Raw genomic sequence first — 26,669 nt, forward strand, 5'->3', positions numbered from 1 at the left:
CATGGATGACTCAGTCATCCAACTGTGTATGAAGGGGGGCATATTCCCCTTAATTCAGAGGGCATTGGATAATGAGGATGGTATCACATTCAATGAAGAACCTGCAGTTGCACCACACGAACGTAGTGTCCCAAATGTCAAATCCTGCATTTTCACTGGCTCTGTCGCTGGGGTTATGGGTGTCTGCCACAAAGACAATGAGATGGAGATGCAGGTGGACTCCACTTCACATAACAATGGGACCCATAAACAGAATGGGAAACGAGATCGTCACTGCCTGCAGCACACCCAGAGTATAACAACATATAAGGTGACCCAAGGTGTACCAGCTCTATGCTAACACAAGGAGATCGCTCTTGGAATGACACCCACAATTGGCATGGAATTTCAAAACTTTCCCAGCAGAATGTGCAGCATCACCACCCTAGGTAACTATGACCCTGCAAATGGTGGTCATTTAGTTCTGTTTGACCTTGGACACATTGTTCAGTTTCCACCTGGATCCACAATCCTCATACCCTCAGCCATCCTGTGCCATAGGAATGTGCCCATTGCCTCTGGAGAAAAATGCCTATTCTTCACCCAATACTTTGCAGGAGGACTTATTAGATGGGTTGACTATGGGTTCCAGACAGAAGCTAATTTTAAGAGGGAGAGTCCTTCACTGTGGTTTGCAGCCAACCGTGGGAGGGAGGCTAGGGTTCAGGAGGCAGCGGAATATTTTTCCACTTCTAAGCATGTCAGGCCTGACATATGATATGTGACAAAATCATGTACCTGCTGGAAGGACTTTTCTCACTGCACGTAGTCGCAACTTTCATGCTTGCTGTGAGCAACAGCAAGCTCCACCGCTGCAGTTATTTACCAACTTTGTCTTGTAGTGTTTTTCAGTACCACAATAAAACATCCAGTAACATTGAGTTCTCGTTTTTGAGGACTAGGTAGAATGATTAAGGATACATGAATGTATGAGGACTTTTCAGGTATATTGGCTCCTCCTGCTCATCTAGGGGCTGAGCAGCATCACTCCCAGGTCAAACATATTCATGATTAGTTGATGAATTAATATATGTCATGGCAGATTAACCCATCAAATGTGCCTTCCACAATGTTACATCACTTGATACTACATGATGTGTATTGTCTGAATGGAATAAATCTCCTACAAGTTGGATTGACTTTAGTACAGTGAACTGTAAGTCTGTACTTCATTTTTATACAGGGTTGAAGCATTCACATGGGGATGCGACAGGAATAAACTACAAGCTTAATACAGTACATGCCATGCATCGTTAGAATGTGAGCCAAAAAAAAAGTAAGTACTGGTGACCATCACAGGAGGGACTTTGAGGACTTGTGTGCCTCCAACCTGGCTCCAACTGTGCTAATGTGTGCTATGAAAGATTCCACACGTGCCTCGAATGCAATAGCTTCAAATTCGCCTCATGGGATGGAGCCGAGATCATGGAGATACTCGGCAATGCCTGACTGATACTCTGGGGCAGCATACGCTTTCCTCAGCAATGACGAATACATCTCCAAGGTCTCGCCCCTTGAAACATACCCAGCCAAACTAATGTGGACAGCCTGGTGTTCCATCCCTAACATGACACTAGAAGAACTGGTAGAAGTGTGAGAGCCACCCGGTGCCAGCAGAGGAACACAGATGGAGGCAGTGGAATGACCTCCATCGTTCATTGGAATTGGAATAGGTGCTGCAGCTGGGGGAGCAGGAGGGCCCAAGTCAGCAGGACTGTCAATGGCATCAACTTCAATAGCCATATGGGCAGCGACATCTCCAGCTGGAATGGGTGGGAAAACAGGAGGAAGCCTGATGGCACCCTCAGCAAAAGCACCACCAGTTGCAGCTCCACCTTAGGAGGTAGAACACATTAGTTATCAACGGTGGGTTAAAAGTATGGTGTTTCCTTACTGGAAGATGTTGTGGATCCATCACTGGACCTTTCAACATCCATGGCATGCTTGCCTTTATTGTTGATGGACTGCACCACCGCCAAACACACTGGGAACTGCACATGAGAGGCAGAAGTAATCTCAAGAGAGTGCTACTGCTTACCCTGGTAATTGACCCACATTGGCCCTGCATCCTGCAACACCTGCTTGACTGTCTTTCCCTCCATGCTTACCTCATTCACAATCCATGTCCACCCATCACAGAAACCTTTGATGTCAGAAATTCTTCCCAAGCCCTCCCACATGATCAAATCTTCATCACTCCAGTTGGCTTCGGCATCCTCATACCCCCGGTGCAAGTATCCCTTGAGGAGTAATTCAGCTTCAAAGGTGTTGAAAGGATTGTTGGGCACTAGAATAAAACCAAATGTTGATATATGTCATAAGGGGACGGTGGAGATGCCCATGCCCGTGCTTTGCCAAGGGCCAATCGGCCTTCCCTCAAATAACCAGATCTTCTTGAATGATTCCACAAACTCCCTCCAAGTCATCTCCCCCCTCCAGAGCCCAGCTGCGTTCTGCACCACCAAGTCCCAATCAGGTTTGACGCACAAGATATTGGTGAGACATTTGATGTTGGTGAAAAATTCATCAATGTGCTCATACTCTTCTTGGTCAGTGGACAGTGCATAATGCACAAAGTGGAAGGGCTGGTCCCAAAAATCATGTCCTGGTGAATTTGAAGAGCTTAATACTTACAAGTAGTAATATAGAATTATGGTTTCACCTGCAACCATCCACTCAAACTGTTTCTCTGACCAGTAGGTAGGAGTTGGTGTATGGCCCTCATGCCAGCGTTCTAGTAATTCTGCACCTTCCACATATTGAGTCTCAAAGAATTTGCTATGATTCTTTAGTTTGGCATACACCTGTGGCTTGAGGATGTTGTTGAATGTCATCTCAAAGTTTACAAGACGGCCTTGGATCCATCCCTGTGGGCATGTCATAACCTCCAGACCCTCATTGTCCTCGTCCCAGCCTTCTTCTGCAGAATTCACCTGTAAGCAATGGAAGAATATATAGGTCAATATGATGGACTTAGTGAAAAATGCTCCATTTTCTGAGCACAGTAGGTCTGCAGTCAAGTGATGCAGTCCTTCTTTGTTGGCCTCTCTGAAATCCTCGTTCAGCCAGTCTCAAAGAGACCTAACCTTCCATTTGTCCAGAATCAGTACCCACTTCTCACTGGGCTTGATATTGTGATGCAGACCCACCAGTTGGTCCACCATGAGGAGCCTGGCCTGCATGTGTGTGACAAGCACAGCCCCACAGTTCTGTTTGCATGTCTTGGTCATCTGTTTCTGCTTGTTAGTGCCCTGCTTGGTCTCCTGATCCCAATGTTTCCATCCCATAGTGAACAAGACTACATTGTAGCATAAATCTAACCATATTCCCTGGTACCTACTTGGCAGTGGTACATATCCTATTGACTTCCCGCCTTTGTAGACAGGTACCTGGCAAATGTCATACTGCGCACCATATGGATCTATAGCATTGATATCCTCTGAGGGCCCATAGGTGAATTGGATGTGAAGGTTGGTAAGGGCATCCTCCATGATGAATTCTGCATGGGTAGTCGGGATTTCAAAGGATCTGATGGCATTTGCTAGTACTTTTGGTGGCCACGGCCACTTCTTTGATGTGGCACTGATGACGGACAACACATGCTTCTTGATGGTTGAGCTGCCTTTAGACTTGATGGTTTTTTTGGGCTTGTCGGAAGAGCCCTTTGGGAGGTGTTTTGTATTGGATTTGGTGCATGCCATAATGGTGTATAAAGAAGTGGATTGTGGTACCAACACAGGTTGTAGAGTTTAAAACACATCCCAAATTTGGTGTTGTTTGGTTGTGGCTGATGTGTGCTTTTCTATAGTGCTGTGGGCTAGTGGACCACCAACTTTGTGCAACACTTTTATAAAATTCAAAAGAAAAGAGGAATATTTACTGGTCTGAATCGAGCCTCTAGAGAGATTTGTCATTGCTAAAATTCTGAGTGAGATAAAATCTGAAACTGCTACTGATTTGGCGTCTAGTCAAATACATGAGCGACAGCCTTCAGAATGCGCCTGTGAGACTTGTATTTTGTCAAACTGAACTCCTTTACATGAGCTTCTGCCTTGTTTGTGCCAAGCCCCAATCTGCATGTCTCCATCCACCGGTACATGCGGTATTCCCAACAATGAATGACCTCCAGGTTCACAGACTCCATGGCCTTCAGCATATTCTCCTTTAGTGTGTCATATGTGTAATCACAGTTTTCACAGAGATACCTCTTCACAACTCCCCAAAAGAACTGGATAATGTGATAGGGACCCTCAGACCCCTATCATCTCCACCAAACATCACTGTCACAACTGCGTCACAACACGTGACAGATGACATCACCGGCATGTGACTAAACTGCAGAGCACAGCATGACAGCTGTTGGAGCATAACAGCTCTAGACTGGACCTAGACCAGGATCAATAGAAGCCACGCGCTTCTCCCTTATCGCCCCTACCGATACACCGGTAACAACTGTTGTTTATCCTATCGCTTATCATGACAGATAGTGTTATCTGACTTGGACACCTACCGCTGTGCTGGTACCATACCCTGGACCCTTACCATTGAACTGGTACTCTTATCTCTGAGTCCTTATGACTCACATAGACGCTTACCTAGTTTGGACGCTTTCTGGCTACCCAAGCCTACCCTGAACTCATAGGACAATGCCTATATATACACCAGTAGTTAGACCATGTATTTCTCTAACTTGATCTTCACTTGTGATATATGACTCTAGTATCTGCTTTGATCCTTCAGTCAGTCATTCTGAATGAACAGCCTTCATTCAGTCTTCCATCGTCTTGGTGCTCCATAAAGTGGACATGGGATCGACCCTATCAAGTGCACTGTTGGAAAGCCAGGCTTTCCCGTAACAGATAAAATTGAGTTCACAATGAAACTTCAGTAAAAAAAAATGCAAAGGTGGCCAGCTGCTTCAATGACTTCCTGAACAAGAAATTTCTGCTGCTGGAAGTCAGGCTGATGTATGAGGATTCGTTTATTGCAGCAGTCTGTTTTATCCGAGTCGCATTTTTCGTGGACATTGTCCTAGCAGATTTTATCAGTAGAGACCACATTTCATCAGGATGGCTCCTGACTCATGCACAAGCAGCAGCAGCTTTATTGTGCTTTGAAGTCATGGAAATTGTTAAGGTCGTGCTCAAGGGAGAGGTCACTCAAAGGGCTTCGGCTTCAACTCGTGTGCTGCGCCCCAGTCCGGAGATTGCAGGAATGAGCAGAACTAAGATGATATTCGAACTGAGGAGTTCCGGAGTATTACAGGGGTTTATATACTGTAGGTATCATGTAAGTAAATCAGTCAGCAAAGGTAAGGGCTATGTACGAAGCATATGGAGGGTCTATTAGTAAGTGTACAACAGATCAAGGAAATGAGGTCGGAAATGAAGTGCCAACGGATGGATCAGTAAGCAAAGCGGAAAGGTGTACAACCGGTAACCAGAGAGCAGTGTTCTAAAAAGGAGATAGGTGTAAGTCCAGAGATGAAAGTGGAGCACCGGGTGGAACAGGACAGAGAACCGGACTTTCATAGGGCAGAATCCAGAATTCTGGATCCGGAGGTATGGGATATAGTGTCGGAGAAAATAGGGGTAGTGTCGGAGGAGCAGAATAGAGTCGGGCGGAGGTAGCAGGGCTAGTCCTGCTGAAATGCACTTCGTGCATTGTCAGAGAAGGAGGGATGGAGCGGATGGGGAAACAGGGAGTCGGACTAGTGATAGGGATGTTCACAGGTGGTATTGGAGGCGCTTGGATCCGGTATATGACAGAAATAGACAAATCATTATGAGACAATGTGTACATTTGTTGCTTGTTCATTCTGTCACCCATATGTACATACTACATGAAGTTCCTAGTAGGAGAGTGTAAAGACCCAAAGATTCCGTGTCTAAATTGAGGGTAAATCAAAAAATTTAGGCCGATGTGGCATCTGCATGAAGTTAGCTGGTGGTACACTAGTGAATGGCAGCATAGTAAACTCCGCCCCAGTCCTACTTGACAAATGATAGGCTATCTGTGCATTGGAGGGATTGTATGTAGATTTACCTCAATCACTACATGAAGATAGGCAGCACAGTCCTGCACCAACTTAATCTTTAAGCCAGTGATGTATGGGGTAAAATTACAAATATGAATCCCAAATGTCCAGAGGTGTCTACTAAGCAGGAGACCTAGCAATGAGGAGGGCGTCTCTGAAATGGCCGGTCTGGGCACAAGTCTGCATAGACTTTAGGTCTGTGGTCTGGGCACAGGTGGTGATGCTCTGATGGAGTTTGAAGATGCCGGCGTCCCCCGAGCATGGCTGACCATTACACACCCACCTTTCCCGCCAGTCACATCACGCCTCCACCCACCGCTGCCGCCGCTGCATCTCAACACACGGGCCATGGACATCACGTCCCTCTTTGCTGCCATGCAGCAACACCACCAGCTTGCCACCATGCCATTTCTCGATCTCACCACCTTTCTCCGGTGTACCAGCCTTCTCAAAGATGATATATTACAATCTCAGCCACACACTGTGTCTGTCCTCATTGCACCTGACGTACTACCCCCCTCTGTCAATGAGTTTCTGGCTGAAAGATTCGCTTTCTCCAAGGACACTGTTGATGTCCTATGGGATATCATCAAGGATCTCATTTGGATGTTACCCACAGCTGGAGAGGCCGCCAATCAGGAGGAGGAAATATTCAGATGGTATGGCCACAAGCGAGGGATCAGTAAGTCCATCATTTGTTCTATGTTGCCTTGACACTCACAGATCTTACAGCGAAGCACACTCTCTATCCTCCTGTCAAGACATGCATCAATCCAGATTGTAACACCTGGCGAAACAATTCTCTGTTGAAGAAAGAAGAGCAACAACATATAGTGGTGTTTACACATGCACAAGGCGCTCATCCTGCGTGGTCTATTCACTTGAAGTGTCGAGGTAAGTGTTCATGCCCTCGATATATCAAACTATTGTTAACTTACAGTCATTTTTCAGTGTGTCACACGAATTATCACCACAATTACAGTGTCAAGGATGGTACAAGGTCGTATTATGGTGGTATACCATCCTATCTACAAGTTGCCGAACACCAATTCATTCAGCTTGAGCTCGCGATGAGCTGGATGGATCTCATGCAGATTCCGTGAGTATGCATTAGTATCCTTCTTTTGTTTCTGACTGTTTTATTCAGTGTCTCAGCAACAAATTGTGCACGAGTGTATGATATTGCTCAGTCTCATTGAGCTCCCGATCGCAATGTCCCCTGGCAATTCAGGAGCTCGCTGACGATGGAGGAGGTGTGGGATTCCTTCACCCTCCTTGCATTGCTCGATGACCACCATCGGAGTGGGATTCACCTACAGGTTCCCCATGGGGGAGAGCAAAAAGACCGGTTCACACATGCCATGCGCGAGTGCACTGAGCGCATCATTACTCACAGACAAGAGGAGCTTCCACATGCCTGCGACGGCTGCCTGCAGGTGTTCGAGATGCCAGATGGGACACTCAGCCGCACCGAAGTTGTTGTCACTGATGGTGTCACTGTGGGGCATCTGTGCTGTGCAGTCCCATGATGCACCAACCCCCTCGCAAATACTCGTCATCGGTACTGCACTATAGACCCCACGCACAAGCATCTGGAGACGATATGCACTGTAGAGGGATGTGATTGGCCTGTGACTCGCGACGGTCAGTCTGGGAAGCTTCGCAAGGCATGTGACGACCCCATCCACCTTCAAATGGAGATTCTCAATGTCAAATCCATGTGAAGTGGCAAGAGTTGGACACAACATCAGAAACTCGCAAAGTCTGGTGATGCCACAGCCTCCATTGATGCTGGCAATGATCTCGCTATCCAAGATGGAGATGAGTGGTACGAGCATGATGAACACACTGGAGACACTCGCCTTGTGCAACCAGCGGTGACAATTTCCACTGGAGTTGACGATGAAGAAGATCGTGCCTGCGAGGCAAAGGAAACACAAGGCAAACTCAAGGCAAACTTCCGACGCCAATGGACAAACAATGAACAGCTCGTTGTTCGTCCTTGTGGGATAATCAATGCATGTAGTACTATGTACCATCACGAGGCAGTATCAAATGTTCTAGTAAGTGTTCTAGCTTGTTCCATCTTCCATCTACTGATGTTGCATAGCTGCTTATCAAGCAGATATACTCCCTTCCATGCGCACGGAAACCACAGCACCTAATCTATGACTCCAACTGCAATGCCCTCCACGAAGTCACGAGCCATCAGATCAAATTTTTCGATGGCGTCAGCATGTGTGTTGATGCATTTCATCACCAGACAAAGCATAAGGCAAGTGACACTTTGTGTCGCGAGCACTGCAACATGAAGGCTTATCCAGAGTTGTTGGATGAGGATGGCGGATACTACTTCAACTCTTCAATTGCAGAGCAGATCAATGTGTGGTTCAGCGCTTTCCACAACATTTGTCGCAAGATGACACCGGTTAAGTACGAGTTCTTTTTAGATGAGATGATCATTCGGTGCAATCGTGTTACTCTAGCTACCCTACATACACAGGGTAAAAGGCCCTATCATCCCTGTACTTAAATTGCCTTAGTTACACATCAATGTTCTTAACCACAATGTCAAGATATCAATCAACAATATCATATGCATTGCCCACAAACAGTCATACAAATCGAGGAAGAATAATGTGCTATGGAGTGGTATGTTTACTTGGCCTTGCTAGGCTTCTTGCTCTTCTTGCTCTGCTGCCCAAGTGCCCTGAAATGAGCGTCAAGGTAGTGCGACCAAAGACCCAAGGATGTATGACCCGTGGCCTCATGCTCAGCAAAGACAGTGTGATCGGTCACTCGCCACACCTTGTGATTGTGGTGATAGGTGGCTTTGACAAAGGGGATGCCAAATATGAGAGGGAACAACTCATGCTGGCGGTACATTGCTTGCAGGCGCTTGTCATCCATCTGCTGAAAGCCGGCCACCATATCAATGGTGTGCATGCCGTGGGGCCACACCTGCCATAGCTTTGCAGGATCATAGTCGGGTACAGGAATGGCAGTGATAGCAGGTTCCTTAACGGAGATTGCTCGTCGTTGTGTGTGCACCTTCACCGGGGCAGTCAAGTAATGCGAGGATGTGAGTGAAATCACAGAAGATGCTGATGATGAAAATGACATAGAGAGCGTGTCGCGAGGGGGACTGGACATAGAGAATGTGTCGCGAGGGGGACTGGATGAGGGAGAGATGATGCTGCAACTGCGGAAGAGGAGTGGAGAGGGAGTGGGCGACATAGATGTTGCATAATGGCTGTTGAAGTCCTCGACAGTGAGTCGTGGACGCACAGGAGTTGAAGCAAGCTCGCTACTCTCCTCCCATTCGCGCTTAACTTTGCTGACAGGGGAGGACATTATCTCGATGATCTCAACCTCGGCCTCGGGATCTAGGAGTGGTGCCTGCTCCTGCTTGGCCTTGAGCTTTGTTCGCAAAATGTCGCGCTCGCCTCTCATATTAAACCGAAGGTGACGAGGGCATGAGACATATTTTGACGCCATCAAGAGCTCCTGGAAGCAGTTGCACTGCATGACACCATAACGTCGGAGGAATATATGATAGCCAGACTCAAGGGAGATGGTATGTGTGAGGGCAGTGGGAATCCAGCATTGCAAGTGTGCATCGTACACTTCGATCTTCTGGATATCTGTGCCCAAGGAGGCAACAAGCTCGGGATCATTGGCAAGCTGCCATTGAGGATAGTAAGGGCACTTGGACACCCATTCCACCCTGACAGTGGCATCATCCTAGGTATAGTATGAGCAGAGTCATGACAGAAACATGAGATGACGCTTACAGAGTCAAACCAATGCAACACGAAGCGCTGCTTCGCTTCTCGTTCCATCTCCTTGCGGCGCTCCTCAGCCCGCTTATCATCAGCCTCCTGCCAGGCCCGGGCACGGAGATCAGTCGCCCATATAGGGTCCATCTGTTGCGTGATTCATGGATGCTTCACCATAGGTAGCACAGGAGGGGGAGGGGAATCAGCCTTGAAAGGCATGCTTGGCAGTTGGACACGATCACAGGGGATAGGAGCAGGTGGTGCAGACAGTAGGTCATGCATAGAAGGGACTGGTGCACCTGGGATCGGAAGGCCAAAGTCATCAAGGGAGGCCTTCAATGCTTGACGGAGCTCCTCACAGCCAAAGCTACCATCCTCAAGCTCCTCAGTCAGAAACTCATCGTGCAGATCCTCATCATCTCCATGCGAAGGCAGGCCATCATGAAATCCATGGAAATGACATCCGCCCACCTCACGACAATGCCTTGAGCACAAGTTACGGCTGCAGCGCAAGGCACGCGGGCAACGGCAGAAAGAACCTAGACACCGCTCACCCCGCTTGCGTTGTCGCTTGGTTGAGGGCTGCGTCAAGGAGGGTGGCAGCATGGTGAGGGTAGTACTGCTAGAGGAGGCAATTGGTTGAGAGCTGGGGGGACTCGGTGATGTGGTTGACATGGGAATTAATGACATGATGTGCGGGAAGGCAAGTAGTTGCGGATACCAACGGTAGAAAGTGCATGAACGATGCTGGTGATTGACATTAATACTATGCATCAAGCATCAGAGCAGCACGTATCATTGCCATTGGTTTTCCACTGTTCCCGTTCTTATCAGTCCGACATATTGACAGCAAAACTGCACCACCGCAATTGGTGCAATCAGTGACGAGGCCAGTAGAAGACAGGCGGAGGAGCAACTGTGCAAGAAACACAATGTCAGCATGAGACAGTGGAGCGGACATAGTGGGAGCGGGATGAAATATTATTGAGAGCCTAGAGGACAGGCACGTAGAAAGAGGGAAGGAGGGCAATGTGAACGAGGCAATCCAGGAGAAGATATGTACGGGAAGGAAGAGGAATGGATCTAACGGCAGGCGGGTGGGGTATTTGAGCAGCTCAGAGATGGTTCGAGTGGCATCTAAATGGAGGACGTCATTGACACCACCTCCAGTGGTGGCGGGCGGGCATAGAAGTAGCATTCCTTTGAGGTGACAGCTGGCGGGCAGCAGGTGGCAGGCAGCAAAGAGTCAGGATAAAGGATATTAATATCCTGCTTAGGTACACCTGCAAGCAGACTCCGTTTGAATCTCCCGGGCCTGCCGAGGGGTGCCCAGACTTGTGCCCAGACCACAGACCTGAAGTCTATGCAGACTTGTGCCCAGACTGGCCAGAACTCTGACATTCACACAATGAGTGGATCAGTCCCTGTTGCAGTGGAAAAAAAATAACATACAGGTAAGCGATGTGCACCATAGACGCCATGTGGGGCACCATAGAATGACAGAACCCAATGACCCCTGAGTCACAATGTAGGGCCTGGCTAGACCCAGCATAAGCTCTGCAAGGGAGTGAAGGGATTTGATGACCATTCTGTGCTGGCGCCCTACAATGCCAAAATAACATGCCAAGCAAGGCAACCCCAGCAGCAACCCCTCCCATGTAGTACAGCCTAGGAATACCATGCCCTGTAAAGGGCATGAGAGGGGGGTGCTGCCCCACCTGACATAAATACGGAAGTACACCAGAAGTGCCTGCTATGACAAGCAGGCGTATGAACAGACAGTTAGGGCTGCAGAAAACAGACTGAGAGAACAAAAATGGAGAGGGAGGGCCTACTGCGAACTCAGGCCCCAGCAGCAACCCCTCCCAGGGCAGTACAGCCTAGGAATACCATGCCCTGTAAAGGGCAGGGGGGGCTGCCTCCCTGCCTGACATAACTCTGGAAGTACACCAGAAGTGTCTGCTATGACAAGCAGGCGTATGCACAGACAGTTGGGAACAAAGTCTAACATGGATGGTGGTAGAAAGAAGAAAGGAGAGTATGACAAAAATAAATGAAAAATCAACCTTGACCAAACAAAGGCAAATTCACCACAACACACACACACACACAATCATTAAGCACATAACAATAACAATTATCAAATGACGCCTAGTATGGCAGTTTATAAATTAAGTAAACTACATAGAGATGGAGAGGAAGAGATTGAAATGAAAGAGATTTAAAAAAGGAGAGATGTGACAATACTACCTAGGATTCTGAGCATCAGCATGGCAGTCTACACCTGCTACTCATAGTTGACTCAGCGACTTCGAGTGACTACTACTTAAGGTCTTTCTGCCCCCATACCCTGCAAATGCGAACTGGATTACCGTGACCAGAAACTATACTGGCATCACTTGGATGTCAGATAATGAAGGACAATCTACAGCCAGCATTACACTATGGGCAACAACCAGCGTACCCATCTGTTTATCAAGTATAGACAGTTCCATGTCCAGTGCAGAGCAGAGACTAAGGAAGCTTGAAATTTTAGAGTGTGGCCTGTGACAGCAATACACATTGAGCAGGGAAGGCCCAGGAATGACATTACCAGTGTACCATATATACCGCACGCGGTTGAGTTCCACCCATTCATTTTCTGAAAAACGACTGAGTAATGAGATGCAAGGGAGAAAGGTGAACTTGAACTTGACTCCAATTATTTTATCAATGGTTCACCGCCGCACATTGTAGATTAGCTTTCAAACTCCGGTTGGCACCTAAGGGCTCACAGCTGTAACCTAACTGCCCATAGCGCAACTGCATAGCGCCAAGCCGTGAAATATATGTGTGTAATTTGTAATGTGTATCAGCTTTAACACCGTCCGTGTTTAGTTCAAGTGTGTGAAAAATGAGACACAATGACATAGTGATGAACAATGGAATCGGACCAAATATGTGCTTACTCATCCAATCACCACATATGTCGGACAAATCAGCACATATTGTGGCCCTGTGGATCAGGTATAAAACTAGCATGGCCAGTAACACGACCTTCTCTGCTTGCGTCCTTCATTCATCTACAACATGCCTCCTAAAAGAAAATCTACAGCAGGTGGCCAATTGGCAAGGATCTCTCACGCAGGGCTGGGAACGGTCAAGATGGGCTCAATGATCCCCCAGCCTTCCATCACCATCCACCAATCGTCCAATGCACCCATGTCCCATGCCATGAACACAGGTAACTACTGTCACTTCTGTTGTGACCACGTTGAAGCTCCGTACTCCCATGAATGCATTGAGTGTGGAGGAATAATGTGCCAGCAATTTGTGCCTCACAGCAGTGGTTGCATTTATTTCAGGACCATGGATGCCAGCAAGCCATTCTTGTGCCCAATTTGCTGCAGGACAGGAGATGGTAAGGATGCTGTGCTCCCATACACTGTGCTGGGCTATTGGATCAGGCAGAAGGTCAAGATGACCTGGCCCATGGTAGTGGTAAACCTTAGCCTGGAATCCATGAAAGACAACTACTTGGGATTGACTGTCAGGTGTGATATTGACAATCACTACAGGGATAATAAGGACAATGTAGGTTGAACCAATCCATCTGAATGACTGTGCTGGACAAACCTCATTCACAGCTATTCATTGAAAGCTTGCACATGTGCAGAAACACACATGGGCACGAGTCTAGGAAGCTTGTTCCCAGCATCGAGTTTGTGCAACGTAACACCAAAGCTGGGTTTCCACCCAACACCTTCGTCATCATTGACACCCATTCTGATAAGTACAGCGGAATGCTCCAGCACACTGGAGGACACAGTGGTGGCACCAATACCACAATCACAGAAATTACTGCCACATACTTAGGCGCTGAACTACTGCAAAGCATGGGTGATGCTGTTAGGTACCATGCCAGGCTCAAGAAGCAGAGGGGTCAGGGATTGGCTTCAGCTCTTGCGCTGTGCCCTTAGCTGAGTATGTGCCCCAAATTTGGAGCAGGTCCGATGTTGTCCGACGGTAGGATGAGTAGACCGCTTTGGTCCACTTGAGGGTCGGGAAGTAAACACTACTAGTGGCGGGCCAACTAGGAGCGGAGTGGGGAAGGCAGAGGATAGTGCAGAAGGTGGATAGGAGCAAAGGGGTTTATTGGTAGAGCCGGAAAAGCAAGGGAGAAGACTTAGAGCACCGCTCTGAGTTGGAGTGGAAGGTCGGAGGTGACAACAAGATGAAACTTGTGTCCAGAGGAGGCAAGGTCCTACTGAGAATTCTCACAAGTAGAGACTGCGAGAAGACAAGTAATATTAAGACTGAGGGAAATATCTAAGTACAGGATATGTTATATAATTCTAAGTGTGAGGCAGTGATTAGGAGATTTATGTTGTAAAGCTATGTATCAAGGATATAGTTTGTAAGTACTTACACAGGCGAAGACATAAGTTGGAGCGGATATTAATATGTACGCATCGGATCAGTGATTGAGCGGTAAGAGGATTTACTGGTGATCTGGAAGTAAATACTATGTGCAAATGGGGAAAGTATATACCTAAATGGGGCAAGGGGATTTACAGTAGAATGGATGGTGCAGAAGGCAACTGACAAAGCAGTCAAGCAGAGCCATAGGAGCGGATGTGGAAGCCGACTGGGTTGTGCGGAGGGCAGATGGGGCAGAGATGGTAGGATAATGGGGGAAGTAGGATGTCGGGTGGAGTGGATATTAATATTGGCGGAGCGGTTGGATCAAGTATATGACATATACCAGAGGGTTTGCTCTGTCACATCCTTTGCCTGCTACTACCTTGTAAAAACATTGCTTGTTCATTGGTATGTCATGTTTCGTCCACTGGAGATTGTTGGACTGAAGTTTTATTTGATGTTAAGAACTCCTGAATTGCTGTGCCTACTTTATCATATGTCAGATTGTCTGGGACATGAACTTGGAGAATCTGTTCGGAGATGCGGTTGTCCCAGGTTGCGCACTCATCCTTGGCCAGTGCCTTTGCAAGGAGTATCACCCACCAGACCATTTTTGACATCACCATTGAGTCATCTATCTCCTGCTCAATTGCATCCATGTACGACTTACGGTTGGTATGGTCATGTGATGTTTGAGTTTGGATGCATGACAAGACAGAAGACGTAGAGTGAACGGATGATGAACCCCAGTAAAGACCCAACATGATGGGATCGGGTGCCAACGCACGACATCTGAAAAATTCTTCTTGGCTAGGCAATTTCCTGGGCCAAACAGAATCCACTTGAGTGCATCCTATATATTACACGATGGGGCAGGGTTTTCCGTGATGATATCAGATTTTCACTGAAATTTACATATGTGACCTGATTCAATCATATTTATGATAGTCAAACAAATGGGATGTATTGTGACGACAGTGGATGAGATCTGATTTTCATCGTAGTTTACATATTTCACCCAATTCAAGCATATTTATAATAGTCAAGCAAATACAATGTATTGTGATGACAGCAGACAGGATTGGATGACATGGGATGTTACAGTGCAGTTGTCATATCCTGTACCTCTGGATCCGGAATTCCAGATCTCCCCTATGAAAGTCTACTTCCCTTACCATATTCTCTGTCCTGTTATTCCACCCGGCGCTCCACCTTCATCTCCATACTCACCTCTATCTCCTTTTAGAATAGCTATTGCTCCGGCTACCAGTTATGCTGTTTCTGCTATGCTTACTGATCCGTCCGTTCATACTTCATTTCTGACTTCACTGCTTTGATCTGTTATACACTTACTAATAGACTTCCCACATGCTTCATACATAGCCCTTACTTTGCTGACTGATTTACTTACATGATACCTGCAGTATATAAACTCCTGTAGTACTCCGGTACTCCTCAGTTCAAATATCATCTTAGTTCTGCTCATTCCTGCTTCTCTGGACTTGAGTCTCATCTCTTGTCCACCTCCAAGTCTTAGGGTTAAACCTTAGGACTAACTCTCCAGCTCTACCTTAGGGTAGTCTAAACTCTGTTCTGCTTCTACTCTGGACTTGTCCATAGTAGCCTTACCCTGTTCTCTCATAGTCTTCCAGAGTTCCACCGAACTCCCCCTACGTCTGACCTCAGGACTTCCCTAGACTTCCATTGAACTTCCCCTCTGCCCCTTGGAAATTAAGGGCACGTACTCGGGTAAGGGGCGCAGCACACAAGCTGAAGTTGAAGCCCTTTGAGTAGTCTTTCCTTTGAGCATGATCTTAACAGCAGTCAGGCATTACTGTAAATAGCAGGGCGGGGGCAAAAATGCATGAAAGTGGGGGGAAAACATGCAGGCAGGTAATGAAAAAGACATACAATGCAGGGGAAGAACCCTTTGTCCACATCCCTGCGCTCTGCAACCACTCTGTGTCAGCCTTGTACTCATCTTGCTATGCGGTTGTGAGTACTGCTCAATACACACAGAATTCTTCGGTTGTTCCACTCATCTCATTGACCTGCTTCAGCCAACGCCATGCGCATAAGTTTCTGCATGACAAAGGTTAGTGTGAAACATTAAGAGACAGGCATACTAATACTTACTGAGTGTTCTATGTGGCACCTGGTCGCATCTTCTTCTTTCCCTCCATTTTTGCAGCTGACTTGTTGTTGGATATCCTTGGTCCATTGTTGTTTGGCTGCTTGATTGGGCTAAGTGCTGGGGCAGGGACTCTCTTGGCAATTCTGTTAGGTCCGAAAATAACAGCACTTTGTAGCGGTGTAGTTAGCAAGGACAAGTATGCAGTATGAGGTACTTACAGTGGATCCTGCAATGTGAAATTGCGCGAGTATTGAGCAGTGGGTCCAGAAGAAAAATCTATGTTGCTGGCGAACATGGTGGTAGCAAAGAGACATCTGTTGGGAATATGGTGAGTGTTTGGGATGTGTTTGATGACACAGAGTTGTTCACGTGAGCAAAACATATCTGGACTTCAATGAAAAATATGCAAATTACAATGTCGGTGTCTAAGTGTGGTGGGCTTGAAACCAACGTCTACTTGCTGGCAGTTGGTTTACTGCACCACTGTGAAGAACACTACAGTTAGTCAAGAAATTTGTAAAATGTTTGATCTTACCCTTGCATTGGGACAATGTCAACAAAAATGACATGATGCACAATGAGAACAACACAGAACAATATGATAGACAACAACAACAACAACAGGAATGATGCGATGCACAACAAAAACAATATGTGCAATGCATCTTCATCGGAAATCTCAGAGCTCATCATGTTTACTACTATGTAATTACAGAATTATCATATTTCCCCTGTCCTCATCGTCTTCGGTCTTTACTGGGGATGAGCTAAGACACAAATTGTACACATAAATCATGTTCTTGTAATGTACAACATTGAATATTCACTGTCCTCTGCTCTGGTTTGGCCGTTATATTGCTCAACAGTAGGAGCTTACAACCAACATCTCAAACACCAATGCACACCAATATTGCCCACCACATTGTTTGCAACTGACAGCATCTGCTGTGGCACAATGTGGACATGTCTTGATAATTCGCGCCCACAGTTGATAAAAATCTATCGTTTTCTATTTGAGTTGAACTTCAAGAGAACTTAATCCTTCAACCCAATATCACCCAACCCTTTGGCTTCTACAGCTATACACCATGCCTCTTGCTGACCATCACCTTGATTGATCTTACATCCACCTTCCTGGGTATCAAGAATGCGTTACAGGTCCCTTTCATTCCCTAGGCATTTCCTTGGGTAATGGGTCTTATGTGTCTGCTTGGGGAGCTCAAGACCATGGATCTGGACGCCTGCTGTGTATGAAGGATATCGACAGGCGCAAGATGGTGGAGGAGAAATCAGAAGGCGTTGTTGCAACAGAGCTCAAAGTCTATCAGCAGATGGCCTCCTGGGAGAAGGAGTGCAATGGAAAGGCATTCCTCATGCAATTAGAGATGTGTTTTTCAACACACAATAACATCTATTTTGTCATGGTATGTGCTCCCCCTGCCCCAACAGTTTGAGCAACTTGACTTTGTGCATACATTAGGACTTGATGGTTTTTGACCTCCAGAAGCTCATGGCTGATGAGCCTGAATTCAGTTTCGAGAACACTCCTAGATTGAGTGCTCAGATGGTGAGCAGGTGTCGCTGACTACGTAGTATGCAATCCCTGACACAACTGTTTTTTGAAGGCCCTTGGTATCAATGCTCTTCACAGCATGGGCATCATACACTGAGACATAAAGCCAGACAACATTCTAATAGATTCCTGCTACAACGTCAAAATCACAGATTTTGGGGTCTCCCATCTGCACAGGATGCCTTTGGAACCAGGGGAAGGGTATATGTTGGTCTATGTGGAATCCCCCGTGTATATGGCACCTGAAGTAATGTTTAACGAGGGTGACAAATATGGATGGGCAGTAGACTGGTGGTCTTTTGGATGCATCCTTTATGAGCTCATTTCTCCAGGGCACAAGGTGGGTGTCCTATATTCCTTTATTACAGCACAACTAAAGCTTTTAATCAGAGGCTCTTCATCATGTTGGATGAGATAGACGCCTATATCAAGTCGTCCACTTCCAAGGTGTTTGAGGAGCTCAACCCATGCATGGGTAGCTTAGTGTCGATGGTAATATTCTATATCACATTCCTTTTCAAACCTGCTCACTTACATGCCACGATAGCTGCTCAAACCCATTGACTGCCTGTGATATGAATTTGAAGGCATCAAGTCACACCCATGGTTCACAATTAATGGCATGTCAGAATTTGACAATGCTGCCTATTGTGGTTAGTGATCTCTGAGTTGTTTCTGAGGAGTGCACTGAATATTTATTGCAGCCATTCAACACTTTCAAATCAAGTTCATATATGGAGAAGATCAAGATGAACTTGATGAAGAGCCCCTACATCCTGTACAGGTGCAGTGGCAGAATTTTTGGCCTGTTTTTGCATGATGGGCAAACATGTAGATATGATACTATAGCATTTATTAACCATATCCCCACGTTAACCCCAGGCCCCTGACCCTGATGGATGGCAATATGAGTTCCTTCCCATTATGCAAATCATTGTTACTTCCTATGTTCCCTCTAACCATCGAAGCAATACAGTCACATCTAACTACTTATGTTTTCATATCTCATGTACATTACTGGATTTACAGCTGAGGCATCATTTTAATCAGCAGTAGTACTTTCTGTGCCCTCAATAGTGATATCTAGTCAAGAGACAAGTATGGATGAAAGAGTCCTTCGGCACCATGCTAAACACAGGAGCAAGAACTTCGCGCAAGGTGTTATACCCTAGCGAAGGACCCAGGTGGCCAATAAGGATGCACACATTGGTGTGAATGGAAGCTTCAGGTTCTGCTTGAAGGCAGGAAAGGTAGTGAAGTCAATCGTCATTGAGTATGCTGCAAGGTAGCTGTATATGTTATCAATAGTAGGATGATAGCCTGAACGGTTGCTTTGTGAATGACAACGACTGTGTGGGCTGATACTCAGGAGACCTGGACATGGCAACGTCCATGACAACATCATCCATTTTGATGTTTTGCTGCGCCTCTTCCCTCAGCATGTACACGATGCCCTTCTTCAGAGTTCCAGAGGTGTTCGTGGTATGGAACCTTTGTCTCTATCACAGATTGCTCCTCCTCCTCCCCTTCAGGCCGCCCCTGCCATGTTGATGGTCCTACTGATGGTCCCAATTCCTCGTCACTAACCTCTACCAGGAGTGGTTGAGCAATCTGATCTGCCAATGTCAGAAAGAACCATCTAGCTCTCTCGTAGGCAGGGTCAGGGTCAGGAATGCTGAGCTGATGTCCAAAGATGTTGTGTTTGATGGTGTTGATGGCGAACAATCCACACAAAGCTGAGTCGTTCTTGTGACCATGCAGCAACTCATATCCAGCATTCTTAAACCTCCCACCAAATTGTTTTGTGAAGCACCATTGTGGCTTGTTAGTGATCTCCTGGATTCCAATGTGCGCATCAAGAGAGTCCCCTATGTTCAAGTTGGCTTAGGCATTGTAACTTACGTGTAGATGTAGGTACTTACTGCAGCTGAAAGATTGCTTTTCAAAATTGATTTCCAACGCGATGTAGTGATCGCTGACATGGATCGGGGTATAAAGATACCTTGATGTCTTTGCGCTATGTTCTAGAGTGTGCAGGAAGCTGCGTGGCTGGTCATGATGTGTGATGCTTTTGGCACTGTGGATGGTGTCGGCAAACCTGGTGTTCACAATCACTATGTCGGGCTGTTTGTTAGGCAAGCGAGTGGCAAGGCAAGTGACCATCATGTTCACGAGAGCTTCAGATAACCATGCCCTATCAGATAAAAAGTTCACTAAGGGCAAGGTTGTTCTCCCAATGGCAGACACTTGGCCATGTATTGGCCCATTCCATGGGAGAATGTACAGCTGCCTCACTACTGTGCGGTAGTGTTCCGCATCATCCCCTTCCTGTTTGCTCTGTAGCCATGCCTTTCCTTTTGCCCATTGAGACCTTGTGTGATGGATCTCGTGCATCACCTGCCAGAATCGCACAACCCACATAGGTAGTAGGGTAGTGTGTGTGCAAGGATCACGAATGGATTGCATCCCATTCAACAGCTCCTGTCCAAAGCTTTCACGAAGGCCTATTACTAACTCATGGGGAGGAATGGGGTCGTGATGTTTCAACTTGCGATTGGGAGCACCTGGATCATAGGAGAGCCCGCATTCAGGAGGCCAATCGGTGATTTGTGGAAGGTTGAATTTAAGTAGATCAACAACGGAAATATTGTAGGCAGGGAGCAGTGGTGCTATCCATTCCTCTGGATAGGTCAAAACTGACATGCAAAGGCTGTCCAGATCCTGAGGCAGTAGCAGCTTAGGGAATTCTCGGCCTCACCTGATCCATCGGTGAGTGACATCAAGGAGAAGTAGAAGTTTCTTGTCTGGCACTTGGTGAAGGAGGCATAAATGCTTTGAAGGGTACACTAACAGTGAGACTTCTATTTCCTCGTCGTCATCATCCTCGTCATTGATGCTGTTCTTGTCGTCATCAAAGTAAAGGGCGATGTCGCCTGTGTCTTGGAAGAATGTTGTGGGACAGTCCAAGCATTTGAGGTGGCTGATTTCGCTAGGATTTCCTGTGATCTCCAATGCTGAATTACCTTGATCACTGGTTATGAACATACGGGGCATTTTTTTTGCCTCTTATATGCCGGTGCCTGTCCGTGTGGCCAAAACTTGTCCATCTGTTAAGGTCGTGCTCAAGGGAAAGACTACTCAAAGGGCTTCGGCTTCAGCTTGTGCACTGCGCCCCTTACCCGAGAATGTGCCCTTAATTTCCGAGGGGCAGAGGGGAAGTCCAATGGAAGTCCGGGGAGTTCCAGAGGACAAACATCGGTGGAACTCCAGGAGACTATGTGGGAGCAGAGCAAGGCTACTACAGAAGTCCAGAGTAGAAACAGAACAGAGGTTAGACTACCCTAAGGTAGAGCTGGAGAATTAGTCCTAAGGTTTAACCCCTAAGACTCAGAGGTGGACAAGAGATGAGACTCAAGTCTGAAGATTGCAGGAATGAGCAGAACTAAGATGATATTCAAAATGAGGAGTTCCAGAGTATTACAGGAGCTTATATACTGTGGGTAACATGTAGGTAGATCAGTCAGCAAAGTAGAGGCTATGTATGAAGCATGTAGAAAGTCTATTGGTAAGTGTAATGGATCAAAGCAGTGAAGTCAGAAATGAAGTGAGAATGGACGGATCAGTAAGCATAGTGGAACAGGACATAACCGGTAACTGGAACAGTAACTATTCTAAAAGGAGATAGGGGTGAGTACGGAGATGAAGTTGGAGCGCCGGGCAAAATAACAGGATGGAGAACTGGACTTTAGTGGAGGGGTTCCGGAATTCCGGATCTGGAGGTATGGGATATGACACCATCAGCCCAATTCCCCATACCACTAACATTGGAAGGATTAGACAACAATGGACATTTAAGTGATTGGCATACCAAAATTTGGCGACATTACAGGCACTTTCTTGTGAGGGAGAGGGGCAGTGTCCTGCCTGGCTTGGCTTCCTGGCTTGGGAGGCATTAGGTAGTTGGAAGTTGTAATGAGAAAGCAAGTCAATCACTATGCATTCGACAATGCAGAGATAAAGTAAGGTCAACCGCGATGTGTTCGATGATGCAAAGATAAAGTAAAGGTCAACGGCAATGCATTCAATGATGCAAAGATAAAGTAAAGGTCAACTGCAATGTGTTTGACAATGCAATGGTAAAGTAAAGGTCAACCGCAATGTGTTTGACAATGCAACAGTAAGTAAAGGTCAAGCACGATGCAATCAATGACAGAACGGTAAAGTAAAGGTCAAGCGCGATGCAATCAATGACAGAACAGTAAAGTAAAGGTCAACCACGATGTATTTGACAATGTAATAGTGATGGAAGTTGTGGGGAAAGAATTGAAAACAAAAGATGGCAAAACACTGGCATAATATACGGTAGACTGTCAACAGTCACATGACTAAACATTGGAAAAGCCACCAGTCCACAAACACGTTACATTTATGATTATGCATTTAGGTCCACAATTAAAGCCTCGACTTTCACTTGCCCTGACATTCTTGAAGATGGCCCATGGCTAAACATTGGAAAAGCCACAAGTCCATAAATGAGTTACATTTATGATTATGCATTCAAGTCCACAAATGCCTTGAGTGAGCATGAGCGTACTGGAGTGTAGAGGGGAGACAGAGACAATAATGAGATGAAATGATGATGAAGATGAGAGAGAACAATGATTAACCAGTTTAGTAATGACAATGGAGACAAAGACGATAAATTATCACAGGCTGCCATCCATTTGGTGGGAGGTGTGCTCTACAAAGCAATATGAAATTTTGGGCACCAAAGTCCCAGTAGCAACCCCTCACAGGCAGTACAGCCTGGGAATACTCCACCCTTTAAGGGGTGGAGGGGGTTCTGCCCCACCAAACACAACTCCAGAGTACTCCAGAAGCACCTGCTATGGCAAGCAAGCGTGTGCTAGGCGGTATCACGACCAAATAAAGGCAAATAAATACACAAACAGAGCTCGAACACATGACATATCAACTTTGCGTGCATTCGAAACCTCAAAGATACAGTACACTATCTCACAACGTATACAGTAATAATCACTGCAGAAACGAGAATTTGATCAGACCTGGACAGGGTGTGAAAGACCACATAAACAGTATATAATCAGAGGCAATAGATTGTGCAAATCCCGAAGGGACAGAGTAGTGAAAAGTACCTGTTTTACATTCAAAACTGACACAGAAAACATAGCTGTTGTAGAATAAGAATATGCAAATCATGATCTAACCCAACAGTGTATTTGATTTGATTTGATTTGATTTGTGAGGATCACACATCTGATTTGTGTCTGAACATGGTAATAACTAAGTCTGATTAGAATCTGAATACAAAGCCACCATATGACCATTTGCTTCCCCTGGGGATTCGCCCTGCTCCTCAATGCCTCCTGGTGATTGCATTCTCTTGTTCCCTGCCACCTCTTACCGCCACAATATATGGCTCTCAGAGCTCACAGCGCCGACCAAGTGGTGCTCCCAGTTTCTCTGTTCCAAATCATGTTAGCCAAGAACGACAGCATACTGTGGTGGGGGACATACCATACAACTTTGGCAGTGATCAATCCCACCTGTCTCCCTTGACCCCCATGACTCCTGCTCTGCCTCAACCAGATGATGTATTCGGAGGGCCTCATGAACAGACTGGCACTGTAATAAATCAACAAGACACTCATCTTGAACATCAAGAAAAACTTACTTGTTTATTAGTCTGGTGATGCTACAAATGGGCTCATGCAGAATCAGCACAACCAGATTGGCACTGGACAGGCTGGACAAATGAGCTCACCAGAGTTTTCCCATCCATTTGGGTTGCCTCACGAACATCAAACACCGTCCCATCCTATGTGAGCCCCTAGTGTGCCGAACTTTACTCTGTCTTCTCAGGGCAGGTCACCTTACCTCAGCCATGGTTCATGGACATCGTTCTCAAATAGTGAACTGTCATCCCATGGGGGCATGGTATGGACTTACCACAGGACCTGGTTTCTTTGTTGTGAAGCTGAAACTAAATCCATTGAGCTGTGCGGGCAAGTCTAATTTGATGGTGAAGTTGCTCTTGCTTTCATCCAACATCTTTGAGTGAATGGTGGACTTAGCGAAGAATTAGAGAAACACACCTTCGAACATGCAGACTAAATTCAGACAGTTGAAAACCATATGTCCACAGGCTGATTTGTGTTGGGACAGCATACATTTCACAAGCAAATGAAGATCTGGAAAGGTCCTCTGAAAAACATTCGAAAAGGCTCTGAAAAGGCCTGTTTACACCTATTATTTCTCAAATTCGGCTACATGTCTGATTTAATTCGGATTATGAGGTGGGTATGTTTTGCTTCTGATTACTCCTGGTATCTCACTCAGATTATGCTCTGATCAAATTCTCATTTCTGCAGTGAATGTTGGACTTAAGGTAGGGCTCATGCACAACCAACTAACATCACATGACCAACAGTGACTTTTGCGTGACTTTGGAGTGTACAGCTAATAGCCGTTGTAAATGTCACTGTTTGGCAAAAAAAAAAGTAGTCTTCTGTGTATTTGTATTTAGAACAACTTTGTGGGGCTGGATTTTTTTTAAAAAGTTGAGAATTGCGAGTGCCATGAGAAAAATGAGTCTTATGGGCCCAGAAATGAAATCTCTGTGTGTGACAATTAGGGGGTAACACTACGAAAAAGGTAAACATTCACCTCCGCGTCCGCATCCTCAGATTACTGCGCCACAGGCTGCATAATGCCGAAGTGTGCACTGGGTAACCTGAAGAATCTTGGTGAACAAAGAACCTCATTGATTCACCAGAGTCCATGAGTGTGGAGCAAATGCAGAAGTAAGCCCCCTTTTTTATTTGATTGTTCTGTTTCACCCAAAAATTTAGATATGCACACTGTTCTTGCAGATTCATGGAAGCTTACAAAAAGGGCCTAACGGGAAAACAAGCAGCATGAGCAAGCAAAAAATACAGAGGTCATGGAGTCCTCCCTTACTCTATTGTTGCTGAGCTCCAAATATACTTGATGCTACGACATCTAGCTCAATGTTAGTAGCTAGAAATCTACCATAAGATTGTTTTCCTCATATCTATCTATCTATATGTGCTCAGTGTCTGCAGGGGTCAAAATGTCCCCGTCCCCCTCCTGCCTTATCGGGACGATTCTCATGTAAGTGTCCCCCTGTCCCCCTTTGCATGGTCCTTTTTTGGGGCCTCCGTCCTTCTTTTGATTGAAATCCATGCTTTCTCCATTGTGGGAGTGTCCCCGTCCCTTTATGGCCGTCCCCCTTGCCGTCACCTCTTCCACATTCATGTCCATCTCCCCCCTGATGCAACCGTCCCCCTCCCTTTATGGCCATCCCCCTCCCTTTATGGACGTCCCCTTCCCTTCATGGCCGTCCCTGTCCCTTTATGGCCGTCCCCCCTTGCCGTCACCTCTTCCACATTCATGTCCGTCCCCCCTATCATGTAAGATGGGCCGTGTTCTTACCCTGGTTTGTCACATGACTCAAGAGGTCAAAAAAAATCTCATCTTTGTCTTATCGCTCTGCAGCAACATATAGAGTCACTGGCGTCAGGCATCAAGGGTATCCAACATCGCGCTGATGTTGCTTATTTTGCATGCCTAAACTTTGTGATAGCTGCAATGCCTGCTCATCCCTCATTTTCTGTATTTACCTTGTAATAATTACATGGGCATATCGCTACATACTATACACACATAATCACAGAACCATTTTCAATCACACTTCATGTACAGTGAGCTACAGGTGAATTCAGTGAAAGGTCGCACTAAAGTCAGGCAATGACCCAGAGTATGACCCAGCACAAGGGACAGAAAGCCGGAATGAGTGGTCATGAAGAGACGGAAAGGAATTTGACGTTGTCTTGACATGCTGTTGCATGCCTGAAACAGCGACCATGCATCGGTGCCTCAAAAGAGCGAAAATACTCTACCCAACCTTCAAGGTCACATTATTGATGGGCGATGAAGTCAAAAGTTCAACGAACTCACCAGTTGGCACCTCGAAAAGCGACAATAATCCATGATTGCAAGGGATGCAAATTCCTGAGACCCCCATGCCTCACTGTGGATGTAGATAGAGTCACCTTACATGTCAGCAACCTCACAAAAGCAAAAACAATTTACCTGGCCTTCATCAAAGGATCACTTGGTACAAGAACATCAGAAAGACAGGAAAATGCAAAAACAAATCCAGCCAACACCCAACCAGGCATGTACACCCCAGAGACTCTCTTGTGTACAGAAAGAGGGGGAGTGACCCCATTATGTAGAGCTTCTTGCAGTACAACAGAAGCACGCCTCTCCATACAGAGAGGTGTCTACATGACAGTTAGAGCACATAGAGGGAAAGATGCGAAAATAGCCAATACAGCCAACACCCAACCAGGCATGTACAGCCCAAAAACTCTCTCATGTACAGAAAGAGGGGGAGTGACCCCATCATGCGAACTTTATGAAGTACAACAGAAGCATGCCTCTCCATACAGAGAGGCATCTACATGATAGTTGGAGCACAAGGAGAGAAAATTGCAAAGATAAACCAAGAATACACACAGCCAAACATGATATAATGCATATAGTGCAGTCGTCCTGATAGAGCTCAACAAACACGTCGAAATATTATCCAGCAAGTACAATTTGGTTGGGGCATCAGAGATTGATTGATACTCTTACCAGTAGACTGAGTGCTGTGGT

The 26,669-nt window shown here is 46.2% G+C and overlaps 6 protein-coding genes across 6 annotated transcripts; 3 read left to right on the forward strand and 3 right to left on the reverse strand.

Annotated features, from left to right (window-relative positions):
- Positions 1-361: 361 nt before the first annotated feature.
- Positions 362-757, forward strand: EDB91DRAFT_1063058 (uncharacterized protein; the record flags this gene model as incomplete). The annotated part of the gene is made up of 1 exon (XM_041314583.1): positions 362-757. The coding sequence occupies one exon, from the start codon at positions 362-364 to the stop codon at positions 755-757; it is 396 nt and encodes a 131-aa protein (XP_041170286.1).
- A 686-nt stretch (positions 758-1,443) lies between these two features.
- Positions 1,444-3,740, reverse strand: EDB91DRAFT_1087612 (uncharacterized protein; the record flags this gene model as incomplete). The annotated part of the gene is made up of 7 exons (XM_041316249.1): positions 1,444-1,874; positions 1,934-2,023; positions 2,078-2,279; positions 2,367-2,644; positions 2,702-2,972; positions 3,126-3,337; positions 3,380-3,740. 7 exons carry the CDS (start codon positions 3,738-3,740, stop codon positions 1,444-1,446), a joined length of 1,845 nt encoding a protein of 614 aa, XP_041170287.1.
- A 2,495-nt stretch (positions 3,741-6,235) lies between these two features.
- On the forward strand, positions 6,236-8,609 carry EDB91DRAFT_1087613 (uncharacterized protein; the record flags this gene model as incomplete). Its single annotated transcript, XM_041316250.1, has 9 exons — positions 6,236-6,254; positions 6,291-6,758; positions 6,800-6,970; positions 7,017-7,026; positions 7,059-7,175; positions 7,308-7,567; positions 7,652-7,720; positions 7,856-8,139; positions 8,187-8,609. 9 exons carry the CDS (start codon positions 6,236-6,238, stop codon positions 8,607-8,609), a joined length of 1,821 nt encoding a protein of 606 aa, XP_041170288.1.
- A 125-nt stretch (positions 8,610-8,734) lies between these two features.
- Positions 8,735-10,545, reverse strand: EDB91DRAFT_1255420 (uncharacterized protein; the record flags this gene model as incomplete). Its single annotated transcript, XM_041323978.1, has 3 exons — positions 8,735-9,820; positions 9,871-10,002; positions 10,030-10,545. 3 exons carry the CDS (start codon positions 10,543-10,545, stop codon positions 8,735-8,737), a joined length of 1,734 nt encoding a protein of 577 aa, XP_041170289.1.
- A 7,095-nt stretch (positions 10,546-17,640) lies between these two features.
- Positions 17,641-18,537, forward strand: EDB91DRAFT_1255422 (kinase-like domain-containing protein; the record flags this gene model as incomplete). Its single annotated transcript, XM_041323979.1, has 6 exons — positions 17,641-17,814; positions 17,871-17,957; positions 18,016-18,022; positions 18,074-18,303; positions 18,354-18,455; positions 18,511-18,537. The coding sequence occupies 6 exons, from the start codon at positions 17,641-17,643 to the stop codon at positions 18,535-18,537; spliced, it is 627 nt and encodes a 208-aa protein (XP_041170290.1).
- Positions 18,538-19,364: 827 nt separating this feature from the next.
- EDB91DRAFT_1087617 (uncharacterized protein) lies at positions 19,365-21,017 on the reverse strand (the record flags this gene model as incomplete). Its single annotated transcript, XM_041316251.1, has 3 exons — positions 19,365-19,831; positions 19,886-20,673; positions 20,722-21,017. 3 exons carry the CDS (start codon positions 21,015-21,017, stop codon positions 19,365-19,367), a joined length of 1,551 nt encoding a protein of 516 aa, XP_041170291.1.
- Positions 21,018-26,669: the final 5,652 nt, after the last annotated feature.

Source organism: Suillus paluster (genome assembly GCF_016628075.1).
Source record: "Suillus paluster strain FC165 chromosome Unknown EDB91scaffold_139, whole genome shotgun sequence".
In the NCBI taxonomy this organism is placed as follows: domain Eukaryota; kingdom Fungi; phylum Basidiomycota; class Agaricomycetes; order Boletales; family Suillaceae; genus Suillus; species Suillus paluster.